This window comes from Alosa alosa, chromosome 4 (genome assembly GCF_017589495.1).
Source record: "Alosa alosa isolate M-15738 ecotype Scorff River chromosome 4, AALO_Geno_1.1, whole genome shotgun sequence".
NCBI classification, from domain to species: domain Eukaryota; kingdom Metazoa; phylum Chordata; class Actinopteri; order Clupeiformes; family Clupeidae; genus Alosa; species Alosa alosa.
The window spans coordinates 26,128,913-26,148,423 of NC_063192.1; the positions used below are offsets into that span (position 1 = coordinate 26,128,913).

The following is a 19,511-nucleotide window of genomic DNA, read 5'->3' on the forward strand; positions in this document are numbered from 1 at the left end:
TAGGAGAGAGACAGAGAGGGAGAGAGAGAGATAGAAAGAGCCACCCAGCACTTGTCTTCATCACACACGGCACACACACATACACAAATACACACAAATACACACACACACACACCTCCAAGTCCCCTCCATAAATCCTAGCGCCACACAAAAGCTGTCAGTGGAAGGCTGCTGAATAGATTAATAAGATTTCCATAATTAGGCAGGCCGGCTGACAATAGGATCCCGGAGCCTTTGTCTCAGGAGGCAGCGGGATTGTCAGGGAGAAGGGGGACGTCTGCCGGCCGAGGGGCCGGCCAACAATGGCCCCAGAGACAGTAAGGCTGGTCAGTGGGAAACATCTGTCCCCCCACCGGGGGCGGCGGACACACACACGTGAAGCACAGCAGGCCGCTCCGCAGATGCGAGAGAGAAAGGACGCTCTGTCGCCGGAGGTGTCCCCGGGTGAAGACTGTGTGGTCCGAGGACTTAAAGCAACACCAAAGAGTTTTTATATTAAAATAATGTTTCCAAAATCGTTTCAGTGGTTCATCAACTCGTAACAGGGTGAACGGCAATTCTGCATTCGCGGCCCTCTATCGGCTATAACCACACTATGCAAGTTTGCCAGATCGGGTAGCGGATCTGTAGTTCGATGGAATGAGACAAACTACAAATTTGATTTGCATCTGATGTCGCAATACATCGTGCTTTTATAAGTCATGCAAAATATTCTACCTTGTCTGTGGACATCGTTATTTGCAAAGCCGGTGCTGGATAAACAAATAGCGTGCGTGCGACAGAAGGAAAGTTCTTTGGTGTTGCTTTAAGACACTCAACACGTGGCTTCATGTTACAGTCTCGGAGCTCAGAAACGCAGACACTACAACTTACATACGAGAAGTCCTACTTTGACCTTTCCCATCTTTCATGTCACTTCTGTGTTACACAAGCTCCTTACATGCACACACACACAAACTAACTCCTTCACTTGGACAAACACACACACACACTGTCATATGCATGACCACAGTATGTAATTCTATATTTCACACAGATATAGATAGTACAACCTTTCTCACTGTGCTTTGCATGCTTGCTGTGTCATGCACCCAGGATCTCACGTCACACTAACTTTCACACGCACCACATACAAAACAACACAGACACAAACACAAACTGACTTTCCACTCAGGATTCTCACACCAAACTAACTTTCGCACGCATACTTGCACCACACAAAAAAACACAGGCACAAACACAAACTGACTTTCCACTCAGGATTGTCACACCAAACTAACTTTCACACGCATACTTGCACCACAAACAAAAACACACAGGCACAAACACAAAATGATTTTCCACCCAAGATTTTCATGCCAAACTAACTATCCCGTGCATACATTTGCACCACGCACAAACACACATGTATGCACAGTCACACACACACACACACACATACACACCGGCCAAAAGGCTGACTCCCACCCGCTCTGCATAAACACACACAAAAACCATGGCCACACGAGTGGCCGGTGTGAACAATAGAACTGGGGCGTGGGGGCCTCGGCTCCTTCACTCTGAAAAGTGACGCCCCCCATTTCACTTAACAAGGAGCCTCTCATGTTGATTAGACTGGGATTGGCGCGACCACAGCCCCGGCCCAGGCATCTGTGCGCTGGTGGTGGTGGTGGTGGTGTCCAGGGGGCCTCCTGATCTCTGTGTGTACCGCGCTATCTTAATCCCAGCAGCCCTTTTCTGTGTGGCGCCCACTCCTTCATTAATGAGGACAGCGCACGCTCCAGCCCCATATGCTCACAATGGGCTCCACGAGCAGCTGCCCAAAAAGCAGGCCAGCTGCCCTCAATAGCTGTTATTATGCCTGGCGTCCACCACTACTGTCCTTTTTAACCTCATATATACATTAGCTGGGACGTGTGTGTGTAAGGTAAGGTAAGGTAACTTTATTGTGTGTGTGTGTGTATGTGTGTGTGATGGCCCACCCACACAATCCAGCCTCCTCCTCTCCCCTTCCTAATCTTGCTATGGTGAATTAATCTGACGGCGTGACGCTGATTGATGCCGAAGTGTAGATTAAAAACCATCCAGATTACTGGGCCTCCCCCCCTGTGTCCTGCTGACGCTCCATCCTACTGCAAGGCATTCAGTTCTCCTGACTAACAGGGCCAGTGCTGTCCATCAGAGGGCCTAGAGTGTGTGTGTGTGTGTGTTGGGCCTTCCTAGCTGAGGACTCGGCGTGGTGGTGTGTGTCCAAAGTGCCTGTGTGTTGAGTCCGAGTGGTTGTGTGTGTCCAAAGTGTCTGTGTGTTGAGTCCGAGTGGTTGTGTGTGTCCAAAGTGTCTGTGTGTTGAGTCCGAGTGGTTGTGTGTGTTGAGTCCGAGTGGTTATGAGTGTCCACTCCAGAGTGCCTGTGTGTTGACCTGTGGTGGAGGAGAGTGGCCCTGATGGGAAGCACATGTGTGCTGGGTGTTGGCTGTGGAGCCCCATCGCGCGCCACTGGTCTCAGACGCCCCTCTCTGGCGGAGAGCTGAAGTCCTCCAGCTCGCCCTGTTAACATGGTGGCTTGTGCTTGTGCTTGTGGTGATGGCTTTAGTGTGTATGTGTTTTAGTGTGAGTGTGGTCTTGTGTGTTCTTGGTGGGCAGCTTTCTTTGCCTGATGCTGCTGTTGAATCCCTCCCATGTGCACAGAAGGCACATCAGGAGGAGGACATGCATGTAGAGTGAGAGAACGAGAGAGAGAAATGGCCAGAGCGCCTGCTGTCCACTCTGTCCTCCACCTCCTCCTCCTCCTCCTCCTCCTCCTCCTCCTCTCTACCCCTCCTCTCCTGCACACTCTCTCTCTCTCTCTCTTCCTCCCTCCCTCCCTCCCTTTCTCTCCCTGCTTCAGGTTTTATGAGTTCCCCTGGGCTGCCATCCATCTCTGTCACACACTGGCCCCATTATTGGGCTTCACACAGACCTCACAAACCCAAGGCGCAGATGGGAATGTCCTGCAGGACATATACTGTTTCTGCAGCCTGGACAATGACCTCAGAGTCACACGCTACTAAATCTGGACCTCCGACCACACCACCACTACTCACTCCCCTTTCTTCTGGGTCCAGTCAACTAAAGCATTCCAGACCAAACTGATCAGGGCCAGTGGACGGCAGCGCTGACCCTCTGTAGAGCATCAGGGGGATGTGAGGATCCAGATTTGAATATGAAGGACGTGATAATCCAGTGACCATCTGCTCTTGCCGTCTGATCTCATTGCAAGCGTAATCAAAGGATACACATGAAAACGGGTGTTTTTGCCGTTTTGAGAGTAGATGTGTGTGTGTGTGTATGTGTGTGTGTGTGTGTGTATGTGTGTGTGTGTGAGAGAGAGAGACAGAGAGAGAGAGAGGGGGAGAGAGAGGGAGGGAGAGAGGGGGGGGGAGAAATAGAAAAGAGCAGGAGAAGTTCTGGAAAATATTAGATTTAAGAGATATGAGTCTGTATAAAAGCAGAAATATTGATGAATTAATAATATCACCCCTCTCTCCACCGAGAGTGGAAAAGAAGGTAGAATATGAATGAGTCTTTCTTGTTGTGTTTTTTATTGTATTCCTCTACCTCTCCATTTTCTAGTTTGTAACCCTCACCCCAGGCTGAATCGTGACAGTTCAATAATGCCAAGCTATGCATGGAATGTCAGTCCATTGCCTCAGCAACCAGCAGCCAGAGAGTCTTCGTGAAATGGCTGATTTTTTGAGGAGACAAGCCACACAGAGACAAGGCTTCACACAAATAATATAACACACAAGGCCACGCACACACACACACACACACACACACACACACACACAACCTTAGGACCTTAGGTTTCACCTCCAACAGTTCTTCTGTTTGGGGGCTAGTGCAACAGTCAGAAAGATGTTTTAAGCAGTGTATGTTTTTAGTATTTATTATTGTTGTGCACAATGAGCACACCATGGTAACAGTTACTGTGAGACACATGTGTTTGCCAGAGAAAGAGGAAAGGGGAGGAGAGCAGGGAAAGAGGTGAATGGGACTACATTTTTTTTTTCTGTTCCATCTTGTTCTGTGTGTGTGTTTGTGTGTCTGCGTGTCTGCATCTGTGTTTGTGTTCGCAAGCATGCATCTGCGAGTGTGTGTGTGTGTGTGTGTGTGTGTGTGTGTGTGTGTGTGTGTTTTCCACAGCATTACTGTAATCTATTAGCTCCTCTTTCAGCGTGGAGCCAGCATAATGAATCACAGGATTTGCCAGAGCAGGAGATAGCCAGAGGAAAAGGCATTCCACTCTCCCAATGTTCCATGGGAAGCCGCCAGTGAATAGCACACTATTCTATGCCTGTGCTCCTAACCCCAACCCCGCTACCCTCCCTCCTCTCTCTCTCTCTCTCTCTCTCTCCCTCCCTCCCTCCCTCCCTCTCTCTCTCTCTCTCTCTCTCTCTCTCTCTCTCTCTCTCTCTCTCTCTCTCTCTCTCTCTTGCCCTCCCTCCCCCTCTGTCCAGTCAGCCACAGAGGGGCTTTGGGGGAATGGCTCAGCGGACGGTGTGCTGGGGGGTGGGTGGCTGTGCGGTATTCAGTGAGACATGCGCGGGGTGATAACAATAGCTCCCCAGGGACAACTGCAGATGTAGCCCAGCAGCGGCTCAGTGGCCTTATCGCTAGCACACGCACACGCACAGGGCTGGGAGTGAACACACCCTTAACCCTCCCTCCTCACACACACACACACACACTCTCTATCACACACACACACACACACACACACTCTCTCTCACTCACACACACACACACACACACACACACACACACACACACACACACACACACACAATCTCTCACACTAACACACACACACACACACACACTCTCTCACACTCACACACACACACACACACACACACACACACACTCACAATCTCTCACACTCACACACACACACACACACACACACACACACACACACACACACACACACACACACTCTCTCTCTCCATACTTCTCTCCCTCCCTTTCTTCTTGACTTCTCCTGCCCCCACCCTCTGTGTTTAGCAGATGGCCACTCTGTTCTCCACCGGTGTACTCTGCAGAAACCTCTCCCAAAGATAAACAAACCGCATTCTTGGCTTTTCCACTGCGCAGGGGCTCTGTCCATACACTGGCTCTCTAGTCACTCTGCTGAGAATGTACTGGACAGATACATATTGTTACTGTTAAGCTACCTTTGACTTGGATATACTAACGCATTAATATAGAACATGTATAGGGATGGTTTTATGTGGCCCTCTTGCATATGCATGTTTATTAAAGAGGTGTGTTTGTGTTTGGTGCAGGCCTATTGAAGATGCACTGGAATCCGGAGCATGCCCAGCCCCTTAGCCAGTGGCCTGAGCAGCATTTGGACGTGTCGTCCACTACCTCCTCCCCCGCCCACAAGTCGGAGCTTTACCCCGGTCGTGGCCATGGCCGCGGCGCCTACAGCTACGCCTGGGCCAACGATGACATCTCGGCGCTCACCGCCTCCAACCTGCTCAAGCGTCGCCGAAAGAAGTACTTTCGGGCATGCTGGATTCGCCAGACGGCGGCCCTATTACTACCCGAGCCGGCGGGGCGTTTTCCGCAGCCTGAGCGTCCAGAAGAGCGAGCTGGAGCCCTGGCCGCTGACGCACGGGTCCGACGGCTCCTACCCTCTGGTGCCGGCGGCGCACGACGGACTCGGGTGCCCCAAGGTGGTCACACCGGCCTCGGTGGGGCCCCCCGGAGGCTCGTCGGTCAACAGCAGCCTGTCGGACTCGGCCTACAGTGGGAGCAGTTCCTGCAGCGGCCCGCACTCGAGCGACTACCCGCCCGCCTACAACGGCACCTACCTCTCATCCGGCTACTGCCCGCAGCCCGGCTCCACACTGCCCCCTCCGACCTCCCTTCACACCCTGCAGCCCACACCCACCCTGGTGCCCAGCTACGCGCCCTCCACGCCCGTCTACAACTACCCTCCCAGCACCTACCCCCACCAGACCAGCCTGGCCCCCAGCTACAGCCACCCGGGCACCCCGTACCTGGCGTCAGGGCTGGCCGCCCCCACCCCGCTGCCCTCGCGCCCCACCGTTGTGGGGGGCAGCTACGGCTACCAGACCTCTGGGCTGGGCGGGGGTTCCGAGTCGGGCGCGGGCTCTCTGAAGAGGAAGGCGTTCGAGATGAGCCTGGATGAGGAGGACGGTACCGATGGCGCCGCGCGCTACAGGAAGTACGGCTATGACCCCATGAAGCCCGGCGACGACTCACAGTACGGCCTCGGCGACAAGACCGAGTGCCGCGGCAACGGCTTCGGCTCGTCCGGCGCCGACCCCCAGCAGCAGCAGGGCTTCAAGCCCAGCAAGCCCAGCCAGGGCGGCATGGCCGGAGGGGAGGACGTGGGCAAGTACAGCGGACTCAAGCCTCTGGTGTCCCCCCAGTACGGCGCCGCAGGAGGCGACTACAGTCCCCCGGCGGCCATGACCGGTGAGAACGGCGGCAGCGAGCAGGGCTTCTCGCAGCACCGCTCCGGCTCCCTCAAGCGTCCGGTGGCCTGCTCCGGGGAGCCCCTGAAGGGCGCCGAGCCCCACATCCTGGAGCTGGTGACGGGCGAGCTGCAAGACTGCGGTCCGGCGCTGCTGTGGGGCGAGCTGGCCGGCCACGTGCACCTGAAGGCGGCGCTGGAGGAGGAGCTGCTGTGGCCGGCGCTGCGGCCCAACCAGGGCGGTCAGCCGCGCCCGCCCCGGACCCTGCTGCTGTTCGGCCCGCGTGGCGGCGGCAAGACGACGCTGGCGCGCTCGCTGGCCTCGCAGCTGGGCGCCACCCTCTACCGGCTCAGCGCCGCCGCCCTGCTGGGCAAGTGGAAGGCCGAGGCCGAGCAGGTGCTGGCGACCCTGCTGGCCGTGGCGGCTGCGCGCGCGCCCTCACTCGTCTACATCAGCGAGCTGGAGGCTCTGGAGGAGGCCGACGCTGGCGGCGTCCGGCAACAGCTGCTGGCAGCGCTGGACAAGGCCCAGCACGGGCCCAGCGGGGGCGGCTCGTCGGCGGGGGCCCCGCCACTCTTCCTGGCCTGCGCCACGCGCCGGCCCGACCTGCTCAAGGAGCCGCTGCTGCGCGGCTTCGCCAAGCGCTACCACGTGGGCCTGCCGGACGGTGGCGCACGCCGACAGGTGCTCCTGCAGACGCTGGCGGTGCCGGGCTGCAGCCTGAGCGAGCGCGAGCTGACCGCTGTGCTGCAGCGCTCCGAGGGTTTCACCGTCTGCCAGCTGCTGCAGCTGTGCCAGCAGGCCGTGGCGTCGGCCGCCGGAGTGTCCGGCTCGGTCGGCGGGGGCCTGCACGGCCTGGGCGCGCCCCTCGCTGCCCCCGCCTTTAAAGACTTTGAGAACGCCTTCTGCAAGGTACGCCCACACAGCAGCCCCAAAGAACTGGACACTTGTATGGAGTGGAGCAAGGTATACAGCCATTGAGAAACAGAGAGAGAGAAAAGAGAGAGAGAGAGAGACTGAGAAAGGGAGAGACCAGTCAGCCACTGTTTGTAGTATGGGGGAGGACTGCTGATCCTATCTTCTTCTCTTTGCTTTTTCATGTGCAAAGCCTTGTAGAGTTTTTTTGTAACTACTTAATGACAGCCAAACGAATGGGGTTAAGATGGGGGATTTCATTTGGGTGAGGAGCCATTTGAATTGTTGTAGCGGGAGACATGGCTTCTGTCCCTTATAAATATACATATACTTTATTTTTCCCAAAGAAAAAAAAAACAACATATTAGGCCTTTTCTTGGATAGGGCCATTTGAGTTGTTTTGGCGGCTGACATGATGGGAGGTCTGAATTCTTTACATCGGGTTTTCACACAGAGTCCGATTAGCCTTGATCCTGGACTAAACCTGGAGATTTAGCCCTTAGGTTTCGGATAATCAAGTTTAAGAAAAAATCCCCACAGTTTGCAACTCTCAGGATCCTATTTATTGCCAGTCCACTCCAGTGGCATTGTATTTTTTAATATGTCATTTTACTTTAATTGATCATTTGGTATTAAAAGGGCTTAGGATATATTAGAGCAACTATATTGTTTTTCTCGACCAAAAAAAGAAGATCCAAGAGTAATGTACAGGTCAAGAGTACCATAACGCTTCACACCAGTGTCTCACTCACCTGCCCTTGGCACAGTACTTCATGAGATCGCCACTGCTTTCCTGGGCGTATGTCCGACGCAAACGAGTCATGAAGCGAAAACCGTATTCTACTGAGCGAAACACCAGACACTGTAGACCCATCTGAGAGGGCGATCATGTGTGCACTTTTGTTGTTTTTTCATAGCACGTGTCATGTGTGAGTATCTTTCGCAATGACCTTCAGCAACTTAACGCAGCAACTTAGCGCAGGCCCACCGAACAGCACTGCTTAGCACAGCCACGGCAACATGTAGAACGCAGCACAGTGCACACACACGTACACACACACACACACACACACACACACACACACACAAACACACATGCACACACACATATACACACACTACGGTTCAGCTGATGTTTCTAACCCCTCCACACACCGACCAGCCCAAGACCACCACTCGGGTGCTCAGGTGGCTGCTTTTTGATGTTTGACTTAAGTTTTTTTTTTGTTTTGTTTTGTTTTATTGTTTTGTTCCTCTTAGTATATCTAGTCTGGTTTGAAATACTCAGGAAAAAATGTCTTTACCTCAGAAATAATGAATAAAAAAGAATGTATGTAACCCTAGGGTAGAAAGTATTGTAAGGGAGGGGAGGGGAGGGGGTTGGGGACGAGGGTGGGGGATTCTCAGAGGAGGGACAGGCCTGACACAGTCTTGCACACACTCACATGTAAACACACACACACACACACACACACACACACACACACACACACACAGACCCACACACACACACACTTGTGCACATACACATAAAAACACACGTGGACAAACACGCTGCAGCTGTGCTTTTTACCTCGCAGGAGAAACTTGAAAATGCTACAAAGACTAACGTTGAATGTAATTCAGGTATTTCAGAGGATATCTGATGCCATAAAACCATGTTTTTAAGTTCTATATAAATACATTTTCTCCTTCTCTTTACCCTTGATTTCTGTAGATTTTGATGGAGTGGAAATTGTCTTCATAAAAAAAGTGTTATGTAGGTGACAGAAGCAATGCCTTTTTTGTTGGACAAACTGTTTTTTGACATGTTTACACCACCGGTACATGAGTGTGAAGTGCATATTCTTACTGTATGCAGCTGGCCCAAGCTGAACATCAGAACCAAACGTTAACAATGATGTTCACAGATTTACCCGTATCAGTCGGAAAAGAAATCAAATAGGGCAAGATCCCAAAGAATAATCAGAAAATTAAATGAAAACAGAATCTTTTCATATGCAGGTGACCGCTAATCATGTCTAATCAAAGACTGTAGCTACAGTGGACACGTTGTAGATGCACTCAACACATAGACAATCCTGAGGAGACAGCATCTACCAATGTATCAAATTACCCTTTTTTCTCTTCTCGGCTGTCATTTTACAAGCAGCAGGTCAAACGCCACTCCCACTGGCTGTAATTTTTATGTGCTGCTGTTGACATACACATAAGGGTGCTCATTTTTGGTGTGATGTAACATTGTTCCCTGCAACTGCCCCCCCAATCCACTCTAGTAGCTGCAGACCCCTGTGGCCATGTGGTGGCCTGTCCACTCCCCCCACCCCCACTCCTAACCCCCTCCCCCGCCTCCTGCCCAGCCCCCGTCCCCACATGCAGCCCTTTTGGAGGAGCCATATTCTGATTGATGTCCAGTAACCCTATATCACTGCTCGGCCCTTTACAAGTACAGCTGGTGGCTTCAGTCATGGCAGGGAGCCCGGGTCAATCAGAATGACCCGTGGTGCACATATTGATCCATGCCTAAGGAGCAGCAAACGCATCCATCTACTACATTGCAGCCCAGGCCACGGAACACCTTGTGTCCATAGAACTGGGTGGGGGAGATTGGCTGCACAGTGAACATATGCACTGCTTGAACTCGATTACGTCATAGAATGATCCAAAGGAATAAAAAGGACAAAGACTGAGTTAGGTCAATCTCGTTGCTCTTGCATAGAGATTGATCTTATGTGTAACAGAAATGGTGTGTGCTTTTTAATGCTAATCTATGTGGTTTCTGGCCCCTCAATGTGGTCAGTTAATATAGTGGGGCATTGGAAGGACATATGGTAATGTTATTAACACAAGGGGCCGAGCTGCATTGTTTCCCAAATGGAGGCCAATTTAGAGGGGCTCATAGTTGCACATGTGAAAGCTTTATCTCATTTCATTATGACCAGGAAGTCACTGCAAGAACCTGAGATGTTTTCTTAAGTGGCTTTTATTGGTAAATTAACTGCTGTGTTCAAAATCACATTCCTGACTTCTCATACTACTGACTTGCATATCACACCAGTGTTTTAAGTATGTTTTATGCACGTGTTTCTGTCTCAAATGTCTCTACACAGCAAATACCAATGTGTTTTTATACTTTACGAGAAGTAATGGTACATTTAAGGAGGGAAACAGTTTGTCCAACAAAACTGGCATTCATTAGCTGTTTTTAATCTATTAGTAAAGTAACTTTGTTCTCAGTTCTTGTACATTTTCTGTAACCATTTCTACCTCATTTTTGCGACATATTGTACATGAAAGTATTTATTTCATGTCTTTTTTGATGTCTGTTTTAAAAATGATAATGTTCTTGAACTGTAATGGTCTACCTCAGAAAAGACTGTATTTTAAGAGAAAAGTATCACACAATATTAAAGAGAATTATGTCAACATTGGACTGGCTTATTTTTTCCTGTGATTTTCTTCCATGACTTCACCATCGTTGTCATAGAGCCAGGGTTGCCGAGTGCAAAAGAATGCCAAGGTTAAGAGCCTTACCTCACTCTACATCCATTGCATTTATTGATCCGGCTGTTAAGGTCACTTGCTATAGGACACTTAAATTAATTAACAAATGATTTAATGAAACAAAACACTAATGAGGTTTAGAATCTGGTCGGGAGCTACCATCTGGCCACCTACAGGAGGAGGGAGGGCCTCCTGGCCTCCTGGATTGGTTAACCCAGGAAGCCCAGGGAGGAACAACAGCAAACAGTACGTTTGCTGTTGTTCCTCCCTGGGCTTCCTGTGGTCTGGCCGGAGTCAGTTCATTTGCTGCCATTGGCCCCATCCATCTCTGTCACAGAATTTGTTTCCTCATCGTGTCTCTGCGCCACATCGCGGTCAACCTCTAATGCAAGCTAAAGTGACCAGTTTGTCCACAAGAGGGATTATTTCATGGAAATGACCACAGTCATAGCAGATACTGCACCAAACCCTGGCCACATGTGTGTTTATGCTGCAATTTGTCTTAATGAGCAGTCTTGATGTCCTGGACATCCTATTAATCCCATACTTAATTTAAAGTGCGAGTGTTGTTCACATGATTAATTTCCTAATAAAGATAAATAATAAGGAATGGAGCCCTGCACATGTCCTACAGGCCCTGCTGAAGGGTAATTGCACAGCAGCTGTCAGAATTATAAAATAATTCCCCTTCACCATAAAAGTGCTAATTCAATAGCACCAAAAAAAAGGAGAGGTAGAAAGAAATGTCCTTAGAAAGGCAAAGGGCATGAGGGATATCTCAAGGAGAGGGCGACAAGGTGAAGGTTAACATTAAGTACTGTGCTAAAGCTGAATCTACACCAACCAGGACCTGGGCTTGTATTGAAGACCATTTTGCAAGATTGAAGTAGCCAACTGTATGTGCAAAGAAACATTGTAAAAAATCGCTTGTAAGAGGAGTCTGAAGATTGAAAAACATAATGTATCACTGTATCATCAGCGTATGTGCATAAATATAAAAGATATTGTATACTGGGCATAAAAAGAGATTGGAAGTGTGTGTAAAAAGAAGAAAGGTTGCATTTGGAGATTGCCCCTACTCAATAAAAGAGACTGGCGGAAGGTGATGAATTGCGGTTCATACTGTACATGTCTTGAATTTCCCCTAGGGATCAATAAAGTATATCTATCTATGTTCTCCTCAATGCTTGCTCAGCAGGACAGAATTACTCATTTCCCCTCCCTGAGAATGAAGAGTAATTAGTGGATGGGAGTTTGTAATTGAATAATAAACGATGCTAATGAGTCTAGCGCAGCTGGTTACTTACCCATTAACCATTAAGGACAGCGTGATTGGCTGCCTTCAACAACTGCAGCCATGACACTTATTGTGAGGTTGCTGTGTTCAAGGAGGGATATGTTTTTTAAAAGAACTAAAGGATGACAATATTTAAGTTATAGGCTTTTCAGCTGAATAGAAATCCAGATGTCTCCATTGCGTTCTTTTCACTTCTGGCAAGGCCATAAGAGGGGGGTAGAGGAGGAAGCCTTACCCCTGTGATTCACTGTGAATCACTTGACTTACGGTATTTGAATTATTTGTCACTGTTGAAAGTGAGAGATTTTTTCTCATTTTGGAGAAAGTGAGATGGGTTAAGAGTCCCCAACCTGGAACCCTGCCACACAATCTACAAGCAAAATGATATTCTCAATGAGAACATAAAGGCTTTCTAATGGTTCTATTGATTCTATTCTATGTGTGCTCATCATTTTATGATCCTCAATATTAAAAGGTCTTGACTCCAGCAAGACAATCGAGCTCCATGAGGCCATTACTGAGATCATTAAAAAATAAGCCATTAACCGTATTTTGTTTGTAATTCGATCTATTAAGAGATCCACTTTTGTTCTTGTGTATTTTCTATTAGATTGGATGACAACATTCTCTATCAGAGGAAAAGAGAGGGAATGTGTGGCTAGCTTTTGTTCACTCATTGTATGTGGCAAGTCATTTCCATTTTATATCTGGAGTATTCAAAATGATTTTCCAGATTTCACTCTATCATAACACTTCCCTCTGTTCGCCCTGTTTTTTATACCATACTGAAATGCCCTTGTGTCATATGCAGAAACATATAGCTGAGTCACACCACTATACAACATCATGAATGTCCATCATAAAACCCCATTAGCTTATTTATATTTTGACCAGGAAAAGGCTGTGAGATGATGACCTTCACTCTCCCTCCACTGGGGCAGCCGTGGCCTACTGGTTAGCGCTTCAGACTTGTAACCGGAGGGTTGTCGGTTCAAACCCTGACCAGTAGGCACGGCTGAAGTGCCCTTGAGCAAGGCACCTAACCCCTCACTGCTCCCTGAGCGCTGCTGTTGTTACACACCTCACTGTGTGTTCACTGTGTGCTGAGTGTGTTTCACAAATTCATGGCTTGGGATAAATGCAGAGACCAAATTTCCCTCACGGGATCAAAAGAGTATATATACTTCTACATATATATCTTCTTTAGGAGGCCATGTTATTTGATGACTAGAATGATTAAGGACAAGCTCTGCTGGAGTCCTGTCTGTTTTGTGAAGTGTCACTGGAGTGTCTTTCCATGGGAGCTGTACGAAATGCCACGCTTAGAGAGCTACAAAGGCTACGGGACCTGCTTTATGTCTGGGCATGGACACTTTAGAGTACTGTTCTCAATCACACTGTGTGACTGAAGTGGACTAAGTGGACTGACTGGTGGGGGTTATCCACCTCTCAAAACAGTTTATTCACCAATTGCAACATTGTAACATTCAAACATCACACTGTATTATCCACATTCACAATCACAATATGTACACTCATTAACATTTCATACCACTGGTATTGTTATAAACATTGGACAATAACCTCCACCATCATCAAATATGTTCTGAGTGTCTTTTTAAAAAAAAAATCCGATTCCGCATGGTGCAGTCCACCTTACCAAGATCACAGAATTCATAGTTTACCCACCTCTTATTTTACCACTACATCCCTGGGGTGGCTTTCTCTTGATACACTTTTGTCGAGAATATCTTGTTAAGAGGAAGTCAAATTGGTTCTAAGCACTTCAGAGAGATATCTCCGTTGGTGAGATTGGCATAAGGGAAAATACACAATACGCAGGTCCATTCCACAAGGAAGGCTACGGGCTTGTAAAACCATACGGTGCGGTTCTCAGAGAGTTACATATTCATTGTGATATGATGCAAAAAAACCTTGGAAAGGAGAATATGTGAATGCTCAGAAGAATGGTCAAGACACTTTTAGAATCTCAAATACCCAAATATGGTGGTGAAAGAAGCATCACTTGGCATATTCTAGTTTCTTATACAATTTGATGTCTACATGTTGATGAGTATGTATGTAAAACATTGCAAGAATAACTACAAAAGCTGCAATATGTTACTGTATATTCAACATGAGTACTACTGTAACAGTCCACTAACAGCCTGAGATAACATCTGAAATGCCTTTGAGGGGGCCTTATATTAAGCAGTCAGATATTACAGCCATAATGGGTATAAATAATTCTATGCTCACACAGGACATAGATCCTCTCTGGGCTGCTTTTGAAGAAGAGGAGAATATCTAGCTTGGCCTTTTTTCGGGAAGAAAACATCCCAGAGAGGGGACATACCAAGATGAAAGCCTCTCTGCTCCTGTGAGCTCCGAGCACATGGAGCCAAGGTGCTCCTCCTGTGTGTGCTGTGCTGTGCCCTCACCCCACACCACCCCCACACACCCTCCTTCTCTCCCCTCGCACCTTCCCATTGCCAGCCCTGCCGCTCCGTTGTGCTGCCCAGCCTTGATACTGACAAGGTTGACATCAGAGGAGAGTCCTGACACTGGCTGAGTTAGAGCAGCCAGCTGTTAGCAATCAGGCCTATTTTGAAGTCAGGGACATACGGACCCCCGGGGGCCGAAGCAGTAACTAGCGCAGCCCTTTCAGCGCCCTTCCTCTCCCCAACCTCGCCGCAGCCCGGTACAGCTGTATTGATTCCAGATGTGCAGTGCCTGCAGCTAAGGGGCTTTTACCTAGGAGAACCCCGCAATAATTACACCCTCACGAGGAGGGAGAGAATGTAAGCAGAGCAAATATAAACATAAACACAGGCCCTCATCACGTCAGATTGGCCGCAGGACACACAGGCCGTGTCGCCGCACCATACCCTGAGACACTCTGTGTCTGTGTGTGTGTGTGTGTGTGTGTGTGTGTGTGTGTGTATTCTATCAACACATTTTCATGTTTTTCTCACTGACTTTCCAATTTTATGGTATCACCAATGTCCTTTGTTGTTTACAGTGAATGTTTAGGTTTATTTGAGAGAAAATGACATTTGAATATTTTGTCCACAAAAATACATCCACTTATTACATATGAAATATCAAATATTTACATTTTTTTATTACATATGAAATATAAAATAAAATATTACAAACTTTATGAAGTTCTCACTTCTTGAACTTGATCAGGAATATTCTCAAGATACTACCAGGGGAAACGTAACAAAACAGAATATTTTGTTTGCTTGATCTGTTGTCACTTATTACACTTTTTTTTGCAGACACAATGTTGTACTGCAAGTACAACACCAATACCTTGTCCTTGATAATACTTTCAAGTCAAAGGACTGGGACAACCACAGCAGAAAACTGTGTGAGGTCCTCAAAGAAAATCTATAAAGTCAATTTCTTTTAACATTCACTATTGACTTTCTGAATGGAGGCATATTTGTCTTCACAAATATACTTAAGGGTGAGGGATGTGTATCTTTAACTAATTAACATTAGGAGACCCACTTTGTGCAACACTCAATGAGGTAAAAACATGTAGGGGTTGTGGTGTATTTTTTTATTCAGAATATTATAACGAAGAAATGTAATCTACCATCATCCAAATAACAGTCTTGGATGAAAGGCTATTGAACATTTTCATTACCAAGTAGTATAACAGTAGTCAAAAATAAAACATGCATACAACATACAACATAAAGACAGAAATATGAACTTCAATGATGAGTTTTGAGTGATGTTTGAGCGCTATAATACCTAAAACAGTTTCCATTTCTGTTCTCTCGATGGCATGGGAGGGATGAGTGGGTAACTGAATCCCCCATCTCTGGAACTTTGTAAAACCTATCACACGCCATGGTTTGGCAGCCAATCTGGCTCTTCACCTCCTCACAGGAAATGAGTTTGGATGTCAGGAATGCCTTAATGTTGACTCCTCGACCTTATCTGGGATTGAGTTTTTGAAATTTGTTGATAGAGAAAAGGGCTCAGTTCTGTGTTCAATGTTAAGTTCAGAGTTGGAGTGATTACCTGCATAGAGTTGTTGGAGTGATTACCTGCATCATTTTTTTAAATATATATTATGAAGATAGTCATGAATACTCATGATGTTGCTCTTTAGCCAGTCAGGACATCCATGTTAATCTCACTTAAAATAAAAAGTAAAAAAAAAAGAGTAAAATGACTTAAAATCCTAAAATGTATGATTATCAAGCATCACCTATTGAATGTACAAGCTGTTTACTCAAACTTAAATGGGATATTTCTATCGGAAGAATCAGTCAGTTGTTTAAAATTAATCATTGCTTATAATACAGCTATGGCTCTGAGACTGTATTTGAATCCTCTCTCGTGACCTGTGATGCATCATGGGTATGATACCTGCAGCCCTCCAGGATATACTGTACAGTATCTATATACTGTATATTATGCCACATTTACCATGCTGTTTCCACTAACAGTAACAATCTATTCATCTACAGATCTCCTCTTGTAGGCCTGCTTTGACAATTAGTCACTTCGGAATGAAATGTGTGCTCTGCCTGTATGAACTCCAACAAGAACAATGTGTCGCTGGCAGGCTATCTTTAGAAATGATTGGATCCATCAGGGCGCCAACCCATGTACAGCATTTGAGCCGCTCCAAGATCCCCCCACCCACATGCACTGGACACAAGTGCTGAGACATAATTGGTCATAATTGGCAGCAAGTTATGATTATAGGCTTACATCCTAAATTAGCTTTATTGTTCAATTAACCTTTATAACAGCCTGCAACTTCTCAACTTCTTTTCAAATGAGCAGCAGTGAGTTATTATGCAGTAGTATATTGTCAAAATATTTGACCATTGTTGGTTGATTTACACACACACACACACACACACACTCACTCAATCACACACACACAAACACCCCCTTTTCTAAATATTTGGTGTTTTCTTCTGTGCCATAGAACAACACGATTCTATGAAATAGCAGGAATGAAAAGTCAATTAACTCCATGTTGTGCTTTAGTTACAATTGCATAAGTTTGTAGCATTGGCTAATGTTTGTTCAAGTTTGTATGAAACACCAAACACCAGCTCTTATGATGCTACTTACGAACATACAGTAACAACTCATTTGATATCATAAGATATGCTATTTTTTTTACTGAACTAAGCAAACATATTGCCAATGGTTTCACTACCTATGTTATTTTTACCTTTTTGTTGGGGCCTTGAACACTTGCACAGGAAGAAACACTGGCATGCATGCAGTAGAGGTTCAAGGTACAGATTCAGTTTTGTTCCAAAACAAATTTAAGCTAGGCTCTCTCACATTAAGCAAATTTTATGTAATCACCCTGCAGTACGTTACCGGTGAACAGACTGAAGATTTGGTTTATTTTCTGAAAAGGGGCCACAATACCATTTACTGCCCACAAAGACGGAAAAAGCTTGAGAGCTACTGCTGTAAAGTACTTCATCATGTAAAGTGAGACAGTTTCCCTTCCTCACCTGGCCCCTCGGGTTCCCACAGCTTGGTGCCATTACAGAGGAGGGGAAAGAAGCGTGAGGTTGCCGTCTCAGGGACAGACCCTGCAACTTCACACAATATTGTGCCATTGCTTCCTAAGCTTTTCTCAGTTTTGTGTAGTCAACAAGTTGGTCACATGCTCCAGAGATAAATCATCTCTTTTCTTTTTCACACACTTTAATGAATACCAGGAATTACTTTTATGCTCAAACAAGAGGAAAGACTCCAAAAATCAGAGCATTTTCTGAATCTCTATTTTACCAGGGCTTGGTTCCCAGTAAGACAAATATATTTTATACTGTATATCAATAACCGTAAGGGTACATTAACAACTGTTATCCCACTGTGGGTGCATTCAAGACACAACGTGAGAGGAACATATGTTTTTGACCAGTACATGCAAAATGTCCACCCATCATCTCACTGTAAATTGACAGTCTGGTGAGTGGTGCAACAGAAATACAAGGGTTGGGAGATGGGAATGTTTAGATTATTGGTGCCACCTTGTGGCTACAAACTCAAATGCCCGAAATATCTGTATAAATTAGGCTACAACACAGCATTTTAAGAATGGTGATATGTAATGACAGATTTAATGGGTGCACATTAAGTGTGCAAGCTTTTGTATAGGGTATTTGTGACATCCGTCTCTACCACAACTATCATATTTATATTAGTTATAGTGTAACAATAATGAGGAAGTTGTGAATCACATGGTGCTATTGTTTACAACGGGAGTAGCCTACCTGGGGCCTGTACTACGAAGGGAGCTTAACCTACCCAGATGTAACCCAGGGTTATTTTGTTAAACCAGGGTTGACAAAACCTGGTTATCTTAAGTGGTGTTAGTCTGTACTACGACGCTGATTATGAAGTTGATTTGTTGAGCCGGGGTTAACCTAATTGGAGTTTGTGCTGCGTTCACATAAAAGGGTTGGTTAGCAGAGGTCACCACTTTCAGTGATGACGCGTTCACCTTAGGGATGAGGAATGCACAATTATTATGACAAGTTATGAGGAATTAAAACCCATTCTACAACAAAAATCAAATACGTCGGCAGTGAACAAAGCAAGGCAAGGCTGTTGGCAACGTATTGCAGATCGGGTAGCCTAAATGCCTAAGTAAAGTTTTATTTCCACATGTTCTTCAAATATGTGTTACGGAGGATTAATAGCTTGCGGAATGTCTGAAATGAGTTGAAATAATTAAATTGCCTATTTTGAGTACAGAGAAATGCCTACAGATGCAACACAATTCAGAAGTGGGCATATAGATTACAGTAATAGGATAATTGAATGTTTAAGTAGCCCCCATTGACTGATTTAGTGTATGCCTAATCCTGTGAACATTTCAGATGCAACACCATTGCTAAACGCACATGGCAGCAGGTGAAAGTGAAACACAAACACATTATTCAGAATAGTAGGTTTATAGTTATAGCTTGCATTAATATTTCTTAATTATGAAAACATGTAGGCCTATGCTTATAGCCTTCACTTGGCCTCTGTTTTACAGCTAACAAGAAAAAGGTGTCTTTGAACACTACTGTAAGTACTACTGTACTGTAAGGCACCAGAGTGTTTTACAGTAGCAGAGGAGTTGGCCATCGCAAATAATAGTGGAAGGCTGATTATGGACGGGGTTGAGGGAGGCATTCGGTCGGATTCTGGTGCTGTGGAAATGTGTAGCCTTTATGTGCAGGGTACAGTAATATGACATTCAATTCAACAAGTTTGTTAAAATGGTGATTTGAATTTATTAGGCCTACTGTAGCC

The 19,511-nt window shown here is 46.5% G+C and overlaps 1 protein-coding gene across 1 annotated transcript in view; it reads left to right on the forward strand.

The window, feature by feature from the left end:
- The window catches only part of LOC125292883 (fidgetin-like protein 2), a 19,596-nt gene extending 10,829 nt beyond the window's left edge, over nucleotides 1-8,767 (forward strand). Inside the window, 3 exon segments of the mRNA XM_048240408.1 lie at nucleotides 5,327-5,547; nucleotides 5,550-5,568; nucleotides 5,571-8,767. Coding sequence (XP_048096365.1) covers nucleotides 5,327-5,547; nucleotides 5,550-5,568; nucleotides 5,571-7,471 — 2,141 coding nt within the window. The 3' untranslated portion in view covers nucleotides 7,472-8,767.
- Nucleotides 8,768-19,511: the final 10,744 nt, after the last annotated feature.